At 40.7% G+C, this 21,018-nt stretch overlaps 1 protein-coding gene across 6 annotated transcripts in view; it reads left to right on the forward strand.

The window, feature by feature from the left end:
* FAM13C (family with sequence similarity 13 member C) overlaps positions 1-21,018 on the forward strand; it is an 87,910-nt gene that overhangs the window by 65,568 nt on the left and 1,324 nt on the right. For 2 of the 6 annotated variants that reach the window (XM_089510555.1, XM_089510557.1), the window contains exons 10-13: positions 1,248-1,450; positions 14,078-14,173; positions 17,127-17,326; positions 17,884-17,985. In XM_089510555.1, coding sequence (XP_089366681.1) covers positions 1,248-1,450; positions 14,078-14,173; positions 17,127-17,326; positions 17,884-17,985 — 601 coding nt within the window. Of the gene's footprint in view, positions 1-1,247; positions 1,451-10,152; positions 10,237-14,077; positions 14,174-17,126; positions 17,327-17,883; positions 17,986-21,018 lie in introns of all 6 variants that reach the window. The other 4 variants (XM_089510556.1, XM_089510558.1, XM_089510553.1 and 1 more) reach the window with 3 other exon arrangements.

A 21,018-nucleotide genomic window follows, 5' to 3' on the forward strand; every position in this document is an offset into this window, starting at 1 on the left:
TACAGTTGTCCCTCCATATTCGCTAGGGTTAGGGAAACAAGACCCCTGTGAATATGGAAAAACCGCAAATAACAAAAACACTGTTTTTATCTGAGAGGACACCTCTCTAGGAATCTCTAGGTCCTCCAGTGCAACTCTGTGGCCAATGTCCAACATACACTGACCATAGAATGGCACTGGAGTAGCTACAAATGGTCTTTCAGTGCAACTTTTAGTTAAAGTTGACCGCAGAGTTGCACTGGAGGACCTAGACAGCCCTAGAGAGAACAAATTAATGAAATCCGTGAATAATCAAATCCGCAAATATGGAGGAATGACTGTGTGTGTGTGTGTGTGTGTGTGAGAGAGAGAATGACTATGAAAGGTAATGAAACTGCCAGATTTCATTTGTTCAGGCTTGGCACTTCTTATGCTTGTAAGTCCCTTGGAAGTCTGGCTTTGAATAGCTGTTTCAGCCACTAGGGTTGCTGAACTAGTATTGCCATCTCTTGTATTCTGAGAGGATTCTCAGCTTTCACATATATGGGGCATTTATATCATGATCCTGTTCTTGTACCGAGTTTGGCTGATGCAGATGGGGACAATTTTGTTTCAGTTTGTTTTTTTAAGATTTTACCCAAATTTGCACAGTTCTTCATGTTTGCAATGAAAAGGCCATTCGGATTTAAAAAGAAATGGCTAAAATTCTGTTGGAGTGTTAGGAATGTGTTACTACAGATATATGTCTATGCAGTAACTCCTGGCCCAACCATCTCAATCCCCACTTACTTGGCAGCTCCCACTGTGATTGCTGGCAGTCCACTGCTATTGCTTAGGAAGCTGTTGACTGATGCGCCCAGACACTTCTAAGAGTGATTTCCATTGCAACAGGCAGAAGCAGGGCCCATCACAATTCCCCCTCACACCAGATTGCTTGTGCAAGATGGGGTGGGAGCATCAGTCAGCTGTTTCCTGAGCAATAGAGGAATGGACTCTTCTTGGTTGCAGTGGTTCCTGCCCAGTAATTGGGATTGGGGGACTTTCATATTTCATAAATGTCCCCTAAACTAGGGAATATGTAGGGATCGTGAAAGCCAAACAGCTACCCATTTGTAGCTCTTCAGTAGGACTCTAGCCTTTGTGTAATGTGTGAAACAAAACTCTACAGATTTCCCAACTATAGGTATTGTTGTTGTTTTGTATACGTGTGAAAGAGGGAATTTTTTCTTAGTGGCTTCTCATTTATATCCTGTGCATTTTCTTTACAGAGCTGAAGCTCAAGATGTCAGAAGAACAAAGCTGCTCCCTCAAACCACCTCACAGAAGTCTTCCTCAGGAGACTTCCAAAGAGACTGTGAAGCAGGACTCAGCAGGAGCTCCCCCGAGTCCATCAGTAGAAGAAACCAGGGATGCTGTGATGAAACGACTGACAGAGACACGACAGCAGCTCAGTATCCCTGAGAACATTAAGGTACATGTTTCTCCTATAGTATTTGTGTTTCCTCAGCCAGCCAAGATCAGATCTTAAACTGCCGAGTCTGTTTGTCATATGGGGAATCATCAAAATTAGTGTCTACTTCCATGTTTTGCTACCATGTCTCATCAGTGCGTTATACACTCTGTTTCCATGTTGCAGCAGGAAGGAGCTCCTGAAAAGAAAAGATTTTTTTTTAAGTAAAGCTTGCATAGGCAAGGAAGGGATATCTGTTTTCTAAAAGATTTGTAATTGTTGGTGGGTTTTTTAAACCATTCGTACAGAATCAAGAACTTACAATTGGCTCGCCCCTTCTGCCTGCTCGCCTTCCACAGACTTGAGCTCACATGGAAGGCAAGCCCCAATAGAAACAATGGGGCAGGCACCCATGGCATGCGCACTACAGTACACTGTGTGAGCGCACCCCATTGTCCTTAATCAGATTTGAGCATATGCTCAATTGCCCTTATGCTGGGGGTTCTGTTATACTGACCAATAAGTAGTGCAGTGTAGACAGCATCAGATAGGCTTGTGTACTGAGTTCTGTAGGTAAAGTAAAAGCAAAGGATTCCCCTCCCTGCATATAGCATTTAAAAGGTAAAAGCAGCACCCACCTAAGTAAAACTATTTCAGCTTACAACAGAACATGTGATGGCTTCGGTGGTCATTAAGTTACTTCAGAACAGAAAGGTCAATGCGTTATGCTACTTCCAAGATCTCATCAAGTGAGATTTCATTCAGGTGCAAAATGTTCAAATATGTATTTGAAAAAGTGCACAATAATGCAATTTTGAAAATTTGGACAAATGTATGCAAAATATACACTAGTCTTGTGCAGATTGAATTAAAGATAGAAATCTGATATGGAAATGGAATGGAACAAGTTTGGTAAGATGGTAAGAAAGTTCATGGTGTTCCTTTTCTTAAGAAATAAAGTTACTTTATTACAGTAATTACAGATGGTGGTATAACAGATAACAGCTTTAGTTTTTACTTAACTCATTTTGGGGGGCGGGGAGGGAGTGTTGTCATTGACATTACGAGATGGAGATTTCCCCCTTTACCTCCTACTTAAAACCAAAGGTTCTAAGATACTCAGAGAAACACAGGGCCTGTTACTATTTGCATTACACTTCCTCTGCAAATGCAGTATTTCAGAGTAGACTAGAATGATGTGACAGTTTAGCCCCTCTAGGGAATGTGGCCTGTGTTTACGGAATAGCTGCTGTCATAATTAAGGGAAGAAGGAGTGCGATGGAGCTGATCTTATTTGTATATCAAAAGCTTCATTACAAAGCAGCCAAACTGGTCTAGTGTTAAGTAATATGCATCTTGGGAGGGGGGCATAAAAACACACATGCATACATACAAAAACAGGTCTTCAGTGCAGAGACAGTTTGATATGTTTAAGTGCTATTGAAATTAACAGGGAAAGAATACTTCTATTTTTGCTGAATTGTCCTCAGTGCCTTCAATTGAGGTCTTATCTAAAAGAGACAGTAGCCATAAGACGATTCCCATAAAACTTTCCTGTTTAGACAATCAACCAAAAGTAGAATCTAGATCATTTGGAACAAGCATAGCATCTGGCACAAGAATGAAGAACCACATAATGCAAGCTGTGTGAACACCTATGCAGGAATGTGTCTTTCAGCAGTCTTCTCATCATTGTTGGCATCTTAAAATCATATTCAGACAGACATTTTGTTTCCTGCTTTATGTACAATGCCAAATCTATGAATCAAGAGGAAAAGGTGCATGGCAATCAGTTTAGGGAAGTGGTGGGAAACCTTCATCCCTCCAAATACTTTGGCATACAATTCTCATCTGCCCAACTCAGAATGGCCCATGGCAAGCAATTATGATGCTTGATTCCAACACATTTGGAGGGTCAAAATGTTTTCCCACCTCTGATTTGGGCTATGAGGCTTGCAGTCTAGAGGGCAATCTAAGATAGGTGATATGAAAGAGAGGAGAGCATTGGAGCACCAAGGGTGATCAGAATTACTTTTTAACACAATGTCATGTTTAAATACACAATCAACCCATAACACGTCTTCCTCTGGCTGTTAATTATTATTTTTTTGCCAACTTAATTTTCCATTTACTCAGTGCTATATCAAGATTCATGTGTGCTATGAGAAGCATCTACATGAACCTGTTTTATCCTTTCTTAATGCCTAGAATATATTACAAACTGCAATGTTTCAGCCAGTCACAATGGTTAGACATGTGGCATACATGAATCAAGAAGGTGGCTAGGAAGTGGGTGCTTTTACTTTTCACTCAAGCTGTCCTGCCACCTGAGGTAGGCTGAATCATAGAGTTGGAAGAGATCACAAGGGCTGTTTAGTCTGCTGCTGTCAACACCTGCCTTGACACCCCTCTCTCTGCCACCCACCATCTGTCATGCTCTGAAAATGAGGCAGAAGGTAAGCAGGTTCCATGTAGAACAGTGCCAGGCAAATACAGAAGGGCCACTTTCCATAGAGTTATCCATGCTGAAATGCCTAGCTCCAGGATGTTGTCCAGAAAAGTGGCAGCAGGGACACTCATGTGTGATTTACTGCTCATGGAGCTCCAAGGTGAGTGCTTCACTTTGCCTACTGGAAGGCTTGGCTCTTGAGTTCTGTGAACCATTACCTGCAGAGAGGCAACATCACGGGCAGGATCCTGTTATGATGTGCATGCATGTGTGGCTTGCACATGTCAGGGATTTGAAGGGTTAAAACACAGCACACAGGGAAATGCTTGATGTGTGTGTGTTTGGCCATGAGCATTCAGCAGAGTGGCAAGGCTGATCAGCACAGCTGAAGCTCATTGTGTCAAGGACTCTTCAGTGTCCAAGTGCACATAGCCATGGATGATGAAACATGTGTCTGGATTGCACAGGAGACACATGACATGGTTACACACCTGAACTCACTGGGTTTGGGAGACCACATGGTCTGGAGACTATATAAACCCAGGGGTTGCAAGGGATTGTTTGTGGGTTTGTAGAAGCAGTTGGATTGGTATGGTTTGGAGTTTTAGAGATCTAGTTTTGTATAATAGCACTGTGAATAAAGAGCACTTTGGGAGACTTAGTTTCTCTGGTGGTTCATCAGAAGAAGCTATAGCATCGGTTTGCTGTGTGTTCCCGGAGGTTCCTGCATTGCTGCAGTTCCTGGAAGACATCCAGTTGCTGTCATCCCAACTTGGACTTTGGAGCCACGCTTTGGCTTCTGGAAAATTGCCAGCTCTGCTCCAAGGGTCTAATTTAACCCCAGGACTCGTTTGAGTCGCTGACAGTGGTTGTTGGACCCCAGCAGTTGCGCTGACAGCACATGTGTATGTGTATGTCGATTCAGATGATGAAACTGTGGCTGGTCTGGGCTGCCAAAGGAAGGAAAAGGAAGGTTAATTCCATCTGTGAGTGCCTCCCCACTTCTCCTTCCCTCTGAGCTAAAGCCAGTTGCTTTTTTAACATCTGAATTGCTTCTCCCCTCCTGATAAGCAGCAGTAGCAACATTGGTATCTTCTGGCGCATGTCACCTTCTACAGCAAGAGTAAGATGTGGAACTGTAAAGGCATAAGATTAAGATCTGCCTGCTTCATGGAGGATGTTGGCACATGTCTCCAGAACTGGTGTGAGGGAAGGCATTGGGCTCAAATCCATAACTGAGCAGTCTGTGATGCACATACTCTATGGACCATTTTAGCAGGTATGGGAAAACTTACTGACTGATCATAACTACTTATAATGACCAAACATCCAGCTTTTCAAAATAAAACAAAATTCTTAGGGAAAAACTGCATTCTGTGACTTGTCAAATTATGTAATTCAACCAGTGTGCTTAAACTGAACCACTTATTCTATTGTCATTTGAAGAAATAGGTATATGGGCCATGGAAACCCTCTCTCTCGATTAATGGAAACCCTACTCTATGATTCACTCTAACTTTGACTATTTCACTCAGTGCTTTGAAGCCTTTCTTTCCTTCCATGAGGAATTAAAAGCTTAGACCACAGTCTCCTCATATAGTATTGCAATATAAAATACACTCATTCCTCCATATTTATGGCTTTGATATTTGCAGATTTGATTATTGACAGATTTGATTAATATGTTCTCTTTAGGAATATCTGGGTCCTCCAGTACAACTCTATGGTCAACTTTAACTTTAACTAAAAGTTGCACTGAAGACCTAGAGATTCCTAGAGAGAATACTCTACTAGGCATTTGTAGCGCATCCGGCGCTGTTCTGTGGTCAGTGTATGTCGGACATTGACCACAGAGTTGCACTGGAGGACCTAGAGATTCCTAGAGAGATGGCCTCTCAGGTAAAAACTTGGTGTTTTTGTTATTTGCAGTTTTTCCATATTGACGGTGGTCTTGTGCCCCTAACCCTAGGAAATATGGAGGGGCAAGTGTAAATTGTTTGTACACCGCTTTGATCTGCGGAAAAGCGGTATATAAATAATAATAATAATAATAATAATAATAATAATAATAATTATTATTATTATCTCAAATGGTACCCTTTGTTTGATAGCCAGCATCATGTAGTGGTTTGAATATTGGCACTGGGCACTGGGAAACCAGGATTCAAATCCCTGCTCAGCCGTGGAAACCTATTGGATGACACTGGGCAAGTCATACTCTCTCAGTCTCAGAAGAAGGCAAAGACAAACCCCATGATAAATTCACCTTAAGGCCACCGTAGGTCTGAAATTATCTGAAGGCACACAACAACAAAACAAATTTCTCTTTCTGGAGGATAATATCTTCCAATGAATAACATTTTTTTTTTGCTTTTCTTATACCATGTTAAACATATAGTACAAGTACAGTCTCATAAAATGACCAATTTAAAAAAGGAGGAGGAAATCTAAGACTTTTTGGGATATGGTATTCTGCAGAATATAAGACTCCTGCTGGGTCAGATCTGGCATATCTGGTGTTGCCTATGAGAACCCCACAAGCAGATGAACAGAATGGCACCCTTCTGTTCCTGTCACTTGCAACTGATACATAGAGGCATGCTGCCTCTACTAATGGATGGAGTAGCCACTTTCATAGCCACATGACTAATAGTCACTGATAGCCCCATCCTCTGTGAATTTGTCCCATCTTTCTTTGAAAATGGCCATATTGGGGGCTATTATTAGAATACTGTGGTGGTGAATTCCACAGTGTAACTGTATGTTGGGTGAATTTTTCTCTCAGTACTACATTTTTTGCTGGTACAGTCGGCCCTTCTTATACACGGATTTTTATACATGGATTCAAGCATACACGGTTTGAAAATGTTCCAAGAAAGTATAAATTTCAAATATCAAACCTTGATTTTCCATTTTTTATAAGGGACACCATTTTGCTATGTCATTATATTTAATGGGACTTGAGCATCCACGGATTTTGTTATCCATGGGGGATCTTGGAACCAAACCCCAGCGTATAACAAGGGTCCACTGTACAGAAAACAATGCTGGATATAACTAATAGGAAGGGATGGGGAATTTCCTTGGTCTGCACTCCTTGGTGGGTCTTTTAACTGGAGAAATCACTACGTATGCTATGGCAGGCTAAGCTCATAATGAAACTGTTAATAGCCTCCTTTTGCCATCTCAGTTATACACCTGAATCTGGATCCCTCCCTATTAGTTTACTTACCTTCCTTATCTACCCACTTTCTCAATGCAAGTAACATACGGTATATCTAATTTAAAACAAGAATCCAATGTAACCAACCCCAGCATAAAATGAAAAGTGCTATTAAAACAACAACTCATAATAGTTTTAAATGTATTTTTTTTAAAAAAGGGCATGGTTTCTCCCTGAACACGTCTTCAAACTGAACTGAATTCTTACTATTGCTGTGAAACCACCATAAGGCCCTATTTCTCACAGGCTTGCTGGGTCGATCTCAGAGTGAAGAGATACATGCACTAAAGCCTTCCTTCCTGATGGTGCAAAGGGGATTATTCTCTTTAATTAAGAAGGAGCAAAATCTCTTAGGGCTTTCAAATTTCAAACAAGATCCATGAATTAGGATTCAAAGCAGAGGGTAACCAGGGTCCAAAATACACTGCAGAAACAATCCAGTTTGAGGCCACTTTAACTGCCCTGCCTCAATGCTAGGGAATTCTGGGATCTGTAGTTCTGTGAGACATTTAGCCTTCTTTGTCAGAATAAACTACAATTCCCAGGATTCCTTAGCAATGAGCCAGGGCAGTTAAATCAGTTTCAAACTGGATTATTTCTGCAGTGTGTTTTGGACCCAAGACCTTCTAGAATGAAATAAGTGATACTTATTTTTTCTTATTTCATTCTCATATGGAAGATAAAATATTTTCCACACTTTTCTCCCCCTTGTGTGAGATTATGAGAGTTTTTAAACTTATCTTTCAATTACTTTTTGAACTTCAGAACTTTTGGGGAAAATTTGCTTTGTAACATTTTTGCCCGGGCTGGAGAGAGATTTTATTTATTTATTATATTCATTTATATCCCACCCTTCTCCCAGGCTGGGACTCAGGGCGGCTAGATGTATTTGTGACTGGTTCACAGTCACGATCCTTCCATATTCACTGGTTTAGGGAATGCACAGAGACCATGAAAGCCCTCTAATTCTGATCTATGGGTAGCAGCTAGTTTGTTGCCCTGTTGGTCAGGAAGCAGCTGACTAATGTTCCTGCCACAGTTCCACAAGTGATTTTTTAAGAGAGAGGAAATTGCAACGGGAACCCTGCACCTCACTGTTATACTGGAGGTTGTTCATGGAAAGGGGCGAGAATGTCAGTCAGTTGCTTCCTGATTGCCAAAGGAGCAGACCCCTGAAACTCACAGTGGCTCCTGTCCAGTAAATGGGGATGTGGGGAGATCGAGCTGAGAGACACTACTTAGCTGTGTAACTAAGGTGGTTATGTAGTAGAATCATGGCCAATGTCTTGTGCAAAATAAAACTTCTTGGTGCAATTTTTCTTTTACAAATAACATTTTTTCAACCCCCCCCCCCCCCCGGGCCCAAATGCCAAAAAATGTTGCCGTGATTGACTATTTTCAATGTAGTGAGATACCATTTCTCATAAAGAATGAGAAATTCTGTGAGTTTTCTTTACATCTTTGTAGGAGATTATTGTGTTGCTGCAGATAATCTCTTTTTATAATCATCTTGGCATATTCCATACAACTCGCATTTCCAAACCACGTACAGAATGTGAATGTCAGAAATGTGTGGTTTTCATTAATGCTATTTTCAGGACTTATCTCATTTGGAGAATCAGCTGAAAAATGGTCAAGATGCTTTCCTGACCATGCTCTCACTTGGGTATCAAGGAATAGTGGCCAATTGAGAAGAATCTCCAGGTTGTGAATTTACATGTTAGATAGAAGTTTGTTCCATCCAGACAGATAGAACTCTACTTCCTTCTCTTCAAGTTAAGATAATCCGCCATCATATCTGGATTAAGTTTCTGCAGTAGCCAGAGTCTCTGAAGGACATCTGCTAAACTGGTTTGATTGCCATGTCCATAATGAAGCATGTAGATTAGTAGTCCCAAGGGGATCAAACTGGGAGACAGGCATCTGGCCTTTAATGCCTTAACAACCTCTATTTATATAATAAGTAATCAGTAATTCAAATGCTAATTATAAAATTAATTGGCAGTCCAGCTGCCTTCTAGTCAAGGCATATCATCATATCAAGGCAAAGTAATATTGCTCAGTGATTAGAAGGATCAAGAAAAACATTCAGTAAGAACAAGTGGTGTTTGAGAAAACTCATGAACAAACCCTTCCATTTGTAGCAAACTCTGCTCTTTAAGTAATGTTTTGTTTTCTGGAGATTCCTGTTTCACATCTACATTAGAAATGTGTTGCCATTTCACCATCATCACCAGTTCCATTGTCCCTTCTTTGTGGCATCTGAAAATGTGGAAGATGCCTATACAAGTATTTACAAAGAAGCAAGTACACAGGTAATGTGTGTTCAATAGTAATACCAACTCACAGTTTCCAGTTCTGCTTCGAATCACTGCTGATGTTGAACAGAGAAAATACTAATTTATTTTTATCTTTCTGATTTTTTTTAAAAAAGGAGTTTCATCCCAAGCACATGATAAGTAACTTGTGTTCGAAAGATTTCTTGAGGCAAAACCAATAGTTCCACAGTAAAGTAATTTTACTTATACTTACATACTCACACACTTTAAAGCAGATGTGGGAAATTGATGGTCCTCCAAAGTTGTTGCTGGATTGTGACTTACATCCACTCTAGCCAATATAGTTGGTAAGGACGGAGTATGGAAACTACAAATTCTGAAAGATCATCCCTGATCTGAGAAGAAATTTACACATCTATTTTTGAAGTCGAAGAGGCATCACATGGATTCTTTCCTTTCAATATTTAAATGACAAAAAGATCTTGTGAAAATGCCCCAACATGTTAGGATCATACATAATTGTATAATAGAAAATACTTCTCAATTAAACATGTATTGAATTCTCTTTCCTTAAAAGCGTTTTTAAGTGGGTTCTTTGCTCCCTGTTCTGACTATAGTGAATGAAGCACCCTGTGGAAAGCCATTTCTATGAAATTGATTTGGGGGCAGGGAAGAATACTGATTGCATTTTTTTCAGATAGTACATACATCTTCATCTATGAGATGACAACCTGATTCTTAATTACTTTTATAAATAATTTTTTTTAACTAGGCTATGACAAAAAGGCAAATGGCTTTGGAAAAACTCAGTCTCCAGAAAAGCCTACTCTATTTTGAAAGTGTTCATGGAAGACCTGTAAGTATGCCTTGAAAAGATAGGTACATCTCAAGTTACTCATTACATGTAGCTTTCTTCAGCAAACAGTTCCTCAGATTACCCATCAAACCCATGAAAGTCAGTTAACTGTTGTATCAAAACCTCTTCAACCTGATGCCCCTCCGGTGTACAGAACTGTGGTGTCCAACATTCCTTGCCTCTTATGGTTATGTAGTCCAGCACATCTGGATGGTACCATGTTAAGCAAGTCTGTAATGAGTATTTCAAGCAGTCTTCTGCAATTCATAAGGACTGAGCATTCCAGAGAAAAAGGACAAATACAGTAACACTAGGGTTCTTTTGAGAAGTTCCTGACCCATCCAAACTATGCAGTTAAAGCACTATTATTCCAGTTTACCTGTCATGGCAACATCCCATGGAATCTTGGGATTTTCAGTGTAGGAAGGGACATTTAGAGCTGAAGCACTCTAGACACTATAGTGTGAATGGGCCACAAGTATTAGTTGCTCAGCTGACAGAGCTACGGATAGAAACAAAAACACTTCCTTCACCTTCATGTCACCTGTAGATTTACAGCAACCCCATGAATTTCATAGAATTTTCTTAGGCGATACTTTTCCCTGAAATATAGCTTACAGCACTGATATTCGCTGACGGTCTCCCATCCAAGTACTAACCAGGGCTGCTGAGCGTCTAAGAACAGATGGGTTCCGGTGCCTTTAAATCACTAAAAACTCCTAAATTTGTACCCAGATAGCCCAAGTGAAAGATCTGCCCTACAAGAAAGTAAACATTTGAATTAATTTATTATCTATATGCATTCAAGTAAAAATGTTAGGCTGTCACACTCAAATGTGACCAAACCCATAATCCAGAGCATGGTCTGGAGGCACAAGGTACAGCAATGCTGCTCAAAGCTAAGCAGTTCTTGGTCTGATCAGTGCCTTGATGATAGATATTGGTCTAAATGAAATTGCTAATTCCAACTAAAATAAAGCCATTGAATCTGCGGGATTTATTGTTGTGTGCACACACACGCCGACATTTTTGAAGCCTCTAAGGCTGAAGTTGACATCAGAGGAACGAACACAAGTAATTGAAATAAGACATAGTAGATCCCTCTCTTTTTTTCTTTCATTACCTCCTCCCCTATCAGTGTATTTTCTTCAAGACAGGGAGAGGTGGGATACACATAAATATTATTATTATTATTATTATTATTATTATTATTATTACTACTACTACTACTACTACTACAACTCAGTGGGAGAACACACACTTTGTAGAACCTCCCTGGTTCAACAATAACAACAAAGCAAGCAGATTTTTTCTAGTTTGATTTGACTTTCTAGCTGTGTGGATTCCAAACATCAGCCCCAGCTGGATGACAGTGATAGGTACAATCCATTACATCTGGAGGACAACAGATTTGGCCTAGATAAACCAATGGTGTGATTCAGTATAAGAGAATACTATGTTTATGTGTTCTTCTCTAAAAGATCTGCTTAGCTCTTCTGATTTTCTCTTTCTAATCTCTTCCTGTTGGTTGTTTTTCTGTTCCCCAAGAGAAAGCCTTTGATATTTCCTTTATCCCACAGCACAATTCTGACCCTTAGCCTTTGACCAAGCTTGGCCTCTCCATTGCATTGTCTCTACAATTTCTGCCTTGTATGTACTGTATAGATTTTAAATACTGTAAGGAGCATGGATAATAATAGTTGAGGCTTACCATTTGGGGTGGGGGGCAAACTAGTCTATTTCTAATCTGTGTCATTTCTGTACCTGTTCACTCATAAATTCATTTCATCCAGTTTTCACACTGAATTGTGATGATTTATTTTTTTAAAAAAATGTGAATGGATTTGAATCTCATGAACAACAACATTTATATATCTATATAAACACTTAGTTTCCATTGTATTTTCTCTCAAAATACACTTTAAATATAATTTTTAAAATGATTTAAATATGATATAAACAGATACATTTTGCATGTATTTTGATGAGCTTCTCCCTCTTTTTCGAGCTTAGAATTCTATTTGAACATTCAGCAAAGAATGAGATCTCTATAAACATGTTTCTTTTTTAAATCAGTGATCATTAATGTTGGAACTCACTCCAAACTATTTTAATAAAGTAACCTATTTTTTATTATTATTTCATTAATTGGTTGTATTATATTTGCTGTTTGCTGTTTTTTACTACTGTAAACTGCTTTAGTGTGTTCTTTTTAATATGAAATTTTAAAATATTTTCCCTCCTTTAATAATTTTGGATATGCATATTTGCCTGGAGGAGATGAATTCATCCAGCATCTAAACTTAGCATTTATAATTGAATCGACCTCAGCTGGATGACAGTGATAGGTATGATCCATCACATCTGAAGGACAAGAGATTGAGGAGAAGTGACTGGCCTAAATAGATACTTTGCTGTTTTTCTACATTTTCCAGATGTGGTGGCTATCAAAAGGGCCTTAGACCCTTAACCTATCCTTCCTGTTAGAATGCTCTTTCTAGGACTTCACAGCTGGTGCTTGAAGTCTAAGCATTATCCCTAGCCCTTCTGTGAAAATTATCTGGCAGCCTTGAGGAGACAACATTAGCTCAGTCTATTTAGCTATCAGGAACTGGAATCAATCTGTGACTCATCTCAGCCGCCAGTTCCACTCATGTGGTTTTAGTGCTGGCATAAGTCTCTTTTTCTTAATATGCTCAAGTAGTAATAAATCATGGTGTCAGATTCAAGTGTGTCCTAGGAGAGGAGAATGTGTCCCTGAAATATCTAAATTTTGATAATCTGGATAGCGGTTCATAGAATCACAGAGTTGGAAGAGACCACAAGGGCCATTCAGTCTAACCCCCTGCCATGCAGGAAATCTCAATCAAAGCATCCCCGACAGATGTCCATCCAGCCTCTGTTTAAAGACCTCCAAGGAAGGAGACTCCATTACACTCTGAGGGAGTGTGTTCCACTGTTGAACAGACCTTACTGTCAGGAAGTTCTTCCTAATGTTGAGGTGGAATCATTTTTCCTGAAGCTTGTATCCATTGTTCCGGGTCCTAGTCTCTGGAGCAGCAGAAAACAAGTTAGCTCCCTCCTCAATATGACATCCCTTCAATTATATCACCTCTTAACCTTCTTTTCTCCAGGCTAAACATCCCTAAGTTGTTCCTCATAGGGCATGGTTTCCAGACCCTTCACCATTTTAGTCATCCTCCTTTGGACATTCATAGTCATCACTGGGTAACTAACCCAAATGTTCACTGCTGCAGTTGAATCACTGGAGATGATAAGTCTTGCAGTGATTGTAGAGAAAGTGCTTAATGACAATAGGGCTCCATGCACATTGGCAGGAGCCCTGTCCCCATCTTCTCCAACTGCTAAGGAAGAGTAGGGTTCCTGTAAATCTGACTAATTGCAGGCCAACTTAATTGCTTTAAATCCAGATAGAAAAGCAACAGCATAAAGTGTAAAAGAAAATGTGAGTTACGTTTTGTACTTTCCACATGACTAATTCTTCTATGGAAAATTAAAGAAAAACACAGATTGGGACAAATTGCTCATCTTCATGGCATAGTATCATGCTCTGTAACAAAGGAGATTTGTCCTAATTTGTACATTCTTTCGAATTTCTTCATTAGAAGTGGTAGCCTGGAGAATATAAAATGTCACTTCCATTTTTTGTTTGGTGCTACATGTAGTTGTTTTTTTCCTACAGGAGTTTAAATGCCATCAACTACATTTCCTTGTTGTTGTCAGCTAATTTTAATGATGTGCCACTTTTGAATGCAGACTTGTATTACCGGTAGATGTCTAATTTCTCCAGAGTCAATGTTGTCTTACTGCTTCTTTTCAGATAAACAAGGAAGACAAGAGTTTGATGAGGCCTCTTTATGAAAGATATCGAATTATCAAGCAGCTTCTGTCCACACCGTCTTTGATTACAACCATTGTAAGTCTAAAAGTAGAACATGTAAATGAAGATGCCTGAACTTTTGCCACTCTGGCCTAGTCTAAGGCCCTTTCTCACAAAGAGCATGTCTACTGGGGATTTGTCCTATAAATGTATTGAAAGAATAGCATAATGAAGGAATCGTACTCCACTGTTCCTAAGAATGGAATAAAAGGAAATTTAGAAAGCTGTTTGCACAGTTGATTCAAGATTCACCTTGGCTTCTGGTACTGACACATTTTTTAAATCATGTTTTATGGTCTGAATTAACAGTGTAGATTGATAATACAAGTGGCACCATATTTGTATCCTGTTATCAGTACAGATGAAAGTAATAGTACATGTTAAGACTGTAGAAGAAGCACCATCAACTGTGGAATGTGTATAAGTTTATGTTTAAGCACCAGTAAATATCCCTGAGAAATTAATTTAGTATATGCACACATTTGTATGCTTGTACATTTAACCCATAACACCAGTTTTAACAATCCTGATTGGCAGTTTTGAACATGTCACCTAGAGTTATACACTTGGGGCTGGTTTGTATTCATGATCCCTACAAAGCCCCTAGTTTAGGGAGTACATTGTTGTTGTTTTTAACTGCCCTTGAGTTGGTCCTGACACATGGCGACCCTGTGAAAGAGACATTTCCCTATCCTCCACTGCTCAAGTCCTGTAAATTTGGGCCCATGACCTCCCTAATTCAGTCTAGCCATCTGGTATGCCATCTTCCTCTCTTTCTATTGCTCTCCACCTTTCCAAACATTCATAGCTTTTCAAGGGAGTCATGCCTTCTCATGATGTGGCCAATTACAATAGCTTCAGTTCATCATCTTGGCTTCTAATGAGAATTCAGGCTTGATCTGTTCATGGACCCATTTGTTGGCTTTTTTGGTTGTCCACTGTATCCTCAGCACTCTTCTCCAGCACCACCTCTCAAATGAGTTGACTTTTTTCCTATCCACTTTTCACTGTCCAGCTCTCACATCCATACATGGCGATAGAGAATACTATGGTTTGGACAATTCTGATTTTAGTACTTAATTGTATATCTTTACTCTTTAGGACCTTATCCTTTTATAGCTCTCTTATTATCCCTCGTGTAGGGGTACATGCATCCCTATGTACCTAGGGATACATGGGGACCTATGGGTGTATAGAGACTTTGGAAGTCCCCCAAATCTCACTCACCAGGCAGCAGCTGTCGCAATAGATGGCGGTCTGTTCCCCGTTGATTGGGAAGCAATTAGCTGACAGTCGCACCCCTCCTTTCATGAGCAATCTCCAGCATGACAGGAAATTGTAACAAGGCTCTTGCTTTGTCCTTCATCCCAGAGATCACTCACAGGAGTCTTTAGTTGCTTCTCAATTTCATAGAACAGACCTCTATTGATTGCAGCAGCTGCTACCTGGCAAGTAGATATGGAGTATATGCTTTATATCCTGTTATCAGTAAATATGTTTTGTGTTATAACTCCCATAGTTCCTTGACTATTTGTCATGCTGCTTGGACTGATGGGAATTTGAATATTGAAGGCCACAGGTTTCCCAGGTCATATGTACGGGCCAGCATTCTTTGGAAGAAAATTGCATTGGTCAATAGGACTCGTGTCAAAGGGCCGGTACAGACGGCCCTTTAAGATGCCCTCATCACGTGCTAGGGTTGCCTCAGGGCAGTGCTTCCAGATGCCCCTCAACCCTAGCACGTGGAGTGCGTCAAAATGGCGGTGCCCTGTACACATGGGTGCCGCCATTGTTACACAAGCACCATGTGGTATTTGCACGGTGCCGCACAGCACTTGCATAATGAGTGCGCCAGTGGTGATTTGTTATGCCGCAGTCGTGGCGTAAAAAGAACCCACATTTTGCGGGTTCTTTTTATTCCGTAGGGAAGCCGCATGGTTAGGTGGCTGTGGCTTCCCTGCGGTGAGAAAACAGGCACCAGCAAGGTGCCATTTTTAGGCGCTCTGTACCTTGCCAAAGTTAGCTCATTACAGTTGCTGCTGTGGCCAAAAGCATGCATTACATATAGCTTGCACTCAGATAAGTTACACTGATAATGGACTAATACACAGAAAGGAAACACTGGCCCGTTCCGCACGGGCAAAAAGGACGTGCCGCGCACATACTAGGGTTAGAAAGGGGCGTCCTTTCTGGACACCCCTCACCCTAGCACGCACTTGGTGCGTACAAAATGGCGGTGCCCGTTCTACACGGGTACCGCCATCTTGACGTCACAGACACCTAGCATCTGCACATCGCGTGGCGGAAATGACACCACCAGTGCGCATTGGCGCGCCATTTCCGTGGCGCAAAAAGAAGCCGCTAGGTTTGGAGGCTGAGGCTCTTCCGCGCAGCAAATGAGGGTGTAAAGCGCCATTGATTCAGAGCAGGACTTTCTGAAAGAAGGGGGAAGGCAATAATTGTGGCCACTTGTAGGTAAGAAGAGAAAGAAAATTCAGTTATTTGCAATGAAGTAAATATATGGATGTCAGTGTGTCTCTGCTGGTTTAGTTAATTGGCTGCTTTAATACGAAACATGAGAGATAGGCATTTGAACCTACTTCTCTGTGGTAGAGGTAAGCATTTCAACCTACCTCTTTATGTCTCTTGATCACGTTTGGATGCTGTTAATGACAGAAAGAGAACAGAATACGTTATCAGGAAGATACATGTTAGGAGTTATTTGCTACAATACTTACTGTACTGAATTCTAGTTTAAATCCTTAAGTGTGGACCTGCAGCTTAGGCCCTGAGAGTCCTATAACATGCATTCAAAAAAACAAAACCCAACAACAACAGACAGATACCTTAAGCTTCAGTTTTCTCATGTACTTCCTAGCCTCTGGAACTTTCTCAGTGCAGATCTAATTTGTTCTGTTCTCTTCTCCAATAATGTTCAAAGACATGCATGAAGGGAGCTAATCAAATCACCCTCGTTCCATGTTCCAAGCAGGAGGAGGAAGATTCTGATGATGATCACTCCCAGAGCAGCTACAAATTATCTTCTGCTATGTCCCTCAATCTGCCCACTGATGAACACCTATGCCATTCAGATGAGGAACACGAACCCTCCTTCGTTTCACCCTTGGATGAAAAGAAACAAGTCAAGCAGCCTGTTATCTCAATGTCCAACTTGCATGAGGCCACAATGTGAGTGCTAAACTTTGGTTTGTTGAAAATTTTTTTAAAATAGCATGTGCGTGGCTCCAGAGAGATTTAAAAGACTGATGTCAGACAAGGTGCAGCGTTGTGCAGAACAAGCAATAGAAATCAATTAATTTTTCTGTTGCATCAAGAGCTTGGAAAAATTCCTGGCTAGAAAATGCTGGCTGGGCAATTTGCGGAACTGTAGTAACTTTCCCAAGCTCTATATGTATTTGCATATCATTGCAATTTGAAGTGATCCTGACCTACCTGTAACCAGTACAAGTCTGTATATCAATTGTACTTACCATGCAACAATGAAGCTAAGCACTGCTATATGAGTGTATGAGTGTAAACGCCTATGTGCTGTGTTTTCTTCTGAGTTGGAGTGGAATTCGCAAAATATAATCATATGCATGTGAGAAAGCATCCTGACCAACCCTTACTTCAGCATGAGCCCCAGGAAATAATACTTGGTGACCTCCAGATTTTCCACCTGACTATCATTTTCATTAAGTATTTTTCAGACCAACAGTCTCTAGATACCTGTTCTAACTTTGCAGGCCTGTGTTGCTGGAACATCTCCGAGAAACAAGAGCTGACAAGAAAAGGCTAAGGAAAGTGTTACGGGAATTTGAAGAACAATTCTTTAAACAAACAGGAAGGTAAGACAATTGTATGCATGTATGCATGTATCTCGGTGCTTCTTTTATGTTGCTGCTGACTGGTGTCATCACAGGCTCCCTCCCTCCAAAATAGGTATCTTATTGCAGGATATTTATTTGGTGAGGCATGGCTTCTCAGTCCAGAAGTGCATCTACACTGTAGAAATAATGCAGTCTGACATCACTTTAACTGCCATGGCACCATCCTAAGAAGCCTCAGATTTGTAGTTTTGTGGCACACTAGTAGTCTTTGGCAGAGAAGGCTAAATACCTTGTAAAGTTACAAATCCCAGAATTCCATAGGATGGAGTTACAGCACTTGAAGTGGTGTTAACCCACATTATTTCTACAGTATATATACATCCTAAGTAGTTGTCAGCCTTATGATAACAGAGGTCTCCCCTCCCCACCCACACTGTTACAGTTATAGGCATAATTCACAGTTACATCCTAAAGAGATGTACTGCTGAAGCCTGTAAAGACTCGGGGGATCTGCCCACAGAGGAACCACTTACCCAAGAAGTAGACAAAATCTAGCCTCTGTGTTGCATGTAACTATCTTCCTCAGGGGTCACAGTGCTTGCTCCTATTTTTGGATATTAAAAAAAATTAAACACCTTGAACTTACCCTTCCCAGACCCTCTAGGAGCCATGGTGTGCAGTTTTGCCACATACAGGAAGCCTTCAGTCTGTCTTATGCTGAGTGAAGACCTGTGTCCCCAGGTGAAAATGATTTGGATTCACTTCCTGGTTGGCAAAAACGTCTGTCTTTGGCTCAGACCAGAAAGCTCTCAAAAGGAGGCAGAATTTTTCCTCCCTGCACAATTCTTAGGGGATGCTGACTGTATATGGAAGGAACTGTGACCCTCCCAGATTCAACTGATGGACATGCTTGGCCCCTGAATCTTTGGTAGTTGCCTACCGGCTATGTATCTGTGAATCCAGAGCAGTAAATAATGGTATGTGCCTGTGATGGACATCCTCCATGCCATGAGTGGGGTGGGGTGAGGAAGCTTTGGACTGCCAGACATCTCTAAGTCTTTCAGTTTTTCTCACATTACATTTGGATTTTACATCATGGGACTTAAAGTGTGCCATGATGACACATACTTTTGAGGTTCTAATTATTTTGTGTGCACATTTGAGTACCATTTGTACGTGAGGGTTGCTTTTATGATCTGTTCAAAAGCCTACAAACAGGAGCACACTGTTTATATAGGTATTCTGACCACAGAACAGATCAATACGGCTGTTAATGGGCAAGGTCACCAGTACCATATTTCATTTTTTCTTTTAAAGAAAAAACAAAAACAGAGAACTGACATGCATAGCCACAGCATGAGCTGCCACATCGTTTCTGCTCACTCGTGCCCTTACAGCCACCCACCCTTTTTCATCCCTCCAGAAGAAGAAATCAGCCTGGGAAAACAAAAAGCACTGCCAGATGGCAGAGGGCCACTCAGGCCTCCCCACCAGAAGTGAGGCCCTGGGTTGGGGGTGTGTAAAGTGAGAACACTGCGTACCCAAATAAATATGCCCCCACAGACAATTTTCCTTCAGTTCATCAATTTCTAGCAGTGCAGAGAATGAGACATTGAAAATCTTTCACACAAAAAACTCTTATATTTGCTTTCTTCACATTCCCTTGGTCATTTCTATGATTCTGCCTATCCCTTTTCTTTGGACACCTAAACATTGGGTGAAGTCTATACACTACCTTGCTACATAACCATGTTAGTTATGTAGCTACAGAATGAATCCTCGTCCTACCCCCTAGCAATTCCCACTTAATGGTCAGCAGCTGCTGTGATGGATATGGAGGTGTTCCCCTGTTGCTCAAGAAGTCATTGACTAGAATAATAGACTTATAGAGTTGCATGAGACCAAAAGGGATATCCAGTCCAACCTCCTGCTACGCAAGAATACACAGTTAATGACCTCCTAACAGATGGCCATCCAGCCTCTGTTTAAAAACCCCCAAAGAGGATTCCACCATTTTCCAAGACAGTATATTCCATTATTGAACAGCTTTTACTGTCAGGACGTTTCTCCTAATGTTCAGGTGAAGTCTCTTTATAGTTTGAACCCATTGCTCAGAGGCATAATCTCTGGAGCAGCAGAAAATAAGCTTGCTCCATCTTCAACATGACATCACTTCAAGTATTTAAACATGGCTATCATGTCATCCCTGAACCTTCTTTTCTCTAGGCTAAACATACCCAGCTCCCTGAGCCACTCCTTTATAAGGCATGCTTTTCAGACCCATCACCATTTTGGTTGCCCTCCTCTGGACACGCTCCAGCTTGCCCTCATCCTTCTTGAGAGGTCGCTTTGTCTAGCCCACATTTTTACAAGCTTTTTTTTGCAAGGATTAATATGGCATGATGTGTTTTTGAGAAATCCATGACTTTTAATAACCACAGCATTCATTTCTAATTGCTTACAAATTGTCTGTTTAATGATCTGCTCTAGAATTTTTCCTGGTATTGATGCCAGACTGACTGGGCAGTAATTGTTTGAGTCCTCTTTTCCCCCCACTTTTTAGCAGAGGGGGACAATATTTGCTCTCCTCCAGTTTGCTGGGACCTCTCCTGTTCCCCATAAATTCTCAAAGATTATTGATGGTGGTTCTGAGATTACTTTTACTAGTTCTTTTTAATACTCTTGGATGTAGTTCATCTGGCCCTGGAGACTTGAATTCATTTACAGCAGCTAGATATTCCTGTACTAGTTCATCTATTCTGTGCTGAATTTCCCCTACTGCATCATCTGCTCCATCTTCCCCAGAGAAGACCAAGGCAAAGAAGTTGTTGAGTAGTTCTGCCTTTTCTCTGTTTCATGTTAGCATTTTGCCATCTTCTCCATTCAGTAGCCCTACCATTTCCTTGTTTTTCCTTTTGTTACAGACATATCCAAAAAAGCCCTTTTTATTGTTTTTAATCTCTCTACCAAGTCTGAGCTCATTTTGTGATTTAGCTTTTCTGACTGGCTATTTACTTGAATTCCTCTTTGGTGAGCCCCCCTCCTTTCTTT

The sequence above is a fragment of the Sceloporus occidentalis genome, unplaced genomic scaffold (assembly GCF_023333645.1).
Source record: "Sceloporus occidentalis isolate IW3139 unplaced genomic scaffold, rSceOcc1.0.p SCAF_2, whole genome shotgun sequence".
Taxonomy (NCBI): domain Eukaryota; kingdom Metazoa; phylum Chordata; class Lepidosauria; order Squamata; family Phrynosomatidae; genus Sceloporus; species Sceloporus occidentalis.